Genomic DNA, 2,982 nt, shown 5'->3' with positions numbered 1-2,982 from the left:
GAAGTAAAGGAAGCGCGAGGGCTTCTGGGTGTTGTAGTTCAGGATATTCACTCAGCAAGAAATGATTGAGGAGAAACATTGGGTAACAAATATTACCATACTATCTGGGCGTCCTGATCTAAATCCTATGAGACTTTTCCTCCCCGTGAAGCTATCACTTACCTCTGTAGTTCAAAAAGATTAGCACTGAGCTTCGGAAAAACTACAAATCCCATAAAGCGTTGCACGCCGAGGGCTTTTGGAGCGCACGATCGGCTGCGGCGCAGGCGCGTGCTTGACAGCGGAGAAACATGGCGGCCCCGACGCTTACTGCGAGGTTGTACTCCCTGCTGTTCCGCAGGACCTCCACATTCGCCCTCACCATCGCCGTAGGCGCTTTGTTCTTCGAGCGCGCCTTCGATCAAGGCGCGGACGCGATCTACGAACACATCAACCAGGGGGTGAGGGACTGGGCCATCCCTGACCTTGAGTTTGCCTGAGGGGTGACAGTGGGAGTGGAGGTGGGGTGGGACTCAGCCTGCCTTTACTAAGAGGGGGGAAAACCTTGGGCATCTTCTGTCGGTCAGCTGCCGTATGTCCTCTCCGCCGGATGTGAATCCCAAAACATTAAATGATCCCACTTTGTCGGGGTTGTTTAAGTATTGATATCCACACCCCACATACCCTCTTGTACATTTGCAGGAGCAAAAACTAGAGCCTAGTGAGAGCAAAGGACTTACTGCGGCTGCACCATCAGGAGGTCAGTGGCGAGTCTGGAACCCGGACCCACAGTCTCCTCTGAGAGTTTCAAGGGCAGATTTGAACGGGCAAGGGTCGTGACAAGGACATTTCCTTAGATACTGTGGTTGGTCTTTTCAGATAGCACTCTTCACTTTCCCAGGCTTCCCACGCAGGCGTTGTGGTAGTAATAATGGTTAGGAGACGGGAATATAAAATCAGAGAGCCCCGGATGGGGATTCTGGGCCTTGTCACTTGATAACTGTGGCATTCAGTTGGGCAAGTTTCTTAACCTCTCTGAGCTTCACTTTTATCTGTGATGTAGAGATGATAATAACTACAGTAGGCAGTTAGTGTGAGGATTTATATGAGATGCAGGCAAGGTGCCACAGTACCTGGTAGTAGTGCCCTTAAAAAATAACATTTGTTACATTCCTTAGGAGAAAGTGAAAGCGGAAGATAGGGGATAACCACACCTTTTAGACTCGCTGTGTGCCAACACTGTGCTAGCAGCACACACTTTTCATCATTACATCGTGGCTCATACTAGAGAAGGTCTCCTGCAGATCGCCCTGTTTACACCATTCACTTGTGTTTTTGATTTGAGTTGTCTGTCCCTACAGCCCAGGCAGACCCTGTGCACTAATGCTGTACTGCCTATGGCCAGGACCTCTTTCTGTCCCAATGAAAGTGTTGCCACTGTTCCATCTCCTGCAGGCAGTTCTGCAGGCCATTCCCAATGTTCGGGAAAGGCATTTAAGTACGCTGTCATAATTTACCAGTCTGTGCTTTTAGGGATGAGAATCAAGGGCACCTGTCTGGCTGAGTTGGTAGAGCGCACAAGCACCCGGTCTCGGGGTTGTAATTTCAAGCCCCATGTTGGGTGTAGAGATTACTTAAAATCTTTTTTTTTTTTTTAAAGATTTTATTTATTTATTCGACAGAGATAGAGACAGCCAGAGAGAGAGGGAACACAAGGGGGGAGTGGGAGAGGAAGAAGCAGGCTCATAGCGGAGGAGCCTGATGTGGGGCTCAATCCCATAACGCAGGGATCACGCCCTGAGCCAAAGGCAGACGCCTAACGACTGAGCGACCCAGGCGCCCCAGAGATTACTTAAAATCTTAAAAAAGAAAAAAAAAAAAAGAAAAAAAGAATGAGAATCCAACTAGTTCCTGACCCAAGGATCATAGGTTTAAGGAAATTAAAAAATGATTCAGTGTGAAGTATTTGGGGCTGTGCATTTAGGACCTTTTTTTTTTTTTAAGATTTTATTTATTTATTTGACACAAAGAGAGAGACAGCCAGCGAGAGAGGGAACACAAGCAGGGGGAGTGGGAGAGGAAGAAGCAGGCTCCCAGTGGAGGAGCCTGATGCGGGGCTCGATCTCAGAACGCCAGGATCACGCCCTGAGCCACAGGCAGACGCTTAAGGACTGAGCCACCCAGGCGCCCCAAGGACCTCTTGAGTAATACCTGGAAGTTGAAGAATAAGACCTCTTCGAGGCTCTGTTCCTTAATAATTGTGCACTTTTGAGTAATTACCTCAGTCTCTCTACCTCAGTTTCCTGTAAAAGAAAGATCATCCTTTTCCACTTATCTTTTCATGGCGATCGATAACATCAAAGCAGTTTACAAGTGTTAGGAATGTGCATCAAGCCTAGTGTTGCTTCCAGTTTGCCCACCCCGGCTTTCCAGACATGGTTCGTGTTTTAGAGACCAGGGCAGTGGGAGTAGCTGCAAAATGTGGGAGACAGAGCTAAAAGTTTGTGGTTCTTGTCTTGAAAATGCAGAAGCTGTGGAAACACATCAAGCACAAGTATGAGAATAAGGAATAGTTCCTCGGAGAGCCCTACCCGTGCCGAAAGGACCAGGTCCACCTGCCAGCTGTTTGCCCAGAACCAGGGCCTCAGCCTGAAGGTGCTGCTCAGATAACTCTTCATCGACCACCTGTAGCTGTTGGCAAGAAGCGGCTTCACCTGACAGACTCTTTAACTTCGGCTGTGTTTGAAGTATGTTTAGTCAGAGTCATCAGCAAATAAATGTAAATCGTCCTTGACACATGGCTTCTGCATCTAGTGCTTTGTTCATTCTACCTGAGCCACACTTGTCGGGTAAGACCACTTCAGAGCCCTCTTCTTAAATCTGAAGGGCAGATTCCATTATTTTGGGTTCCCCGTTAACTTTCAGAGAACTCTGGTTTACAAAGCATGAGCTGTAATTGGAGGTGTTACTTTCAACTTTTGCTTCTAAATCAATAATTCCAGT

General features: G+C 47.7%; 1 protein-coding gene across 2 annotated transcripts; it reads left to right on the top strand.

Annotated features, from left to right (window-relative positions):
• The first annotated feature begins 248 nt into the window (after nt 1–248).
• Nucleotides 249–2,780, top strand: LOC100484841 (cytochrome b-c1 complex subunit 9). 2 transcript variants are annotated; one of them, XM_034637954.1, is made up of 3 exons: nt 249–440; nt 682–739; nt 2,508–2,780. In XM_034637954.1, exons 1-3 carry the CDS (start codon nt 291–293, stop codon nt 2,537–2,539), a joined length of 240 nt encoding a protein of 79 aa, XP_034493845.1. In that variant the 5' UTR covers nt 249–290; the 3' UTR covers nt 2,540–2,780. The 2 variants fall into 2 exon arrangements, with proteins under 2 accessions (XP_034493845.1, XP_002915623.1); XM_002915577.4 differs by lacking the exon at nt 682–739 and having other exon boundaries at nt 253–440.
• Nucleotides 2,781–2,982: the final 202 nt, after the last annotated feature.

This window comes from Ailuropoda melanoleuca, chromosome 12 (assembly GCF_002007445.2).
Source record: "Ailuropoda melanoleuca isolate Jingjing chromosome 12, ASM200744v2, whole genome shotgun sequence".
Lineage (NCBI taxonomy): Eukaryota > Metazoa > Chordata > Mammalia > Carnivora > Ursidae > Ailuropoda > Ailuropoda melanoleuca.
This window is presented reverse-complemented; position numbering and strand designations above follow the sequence as displayed.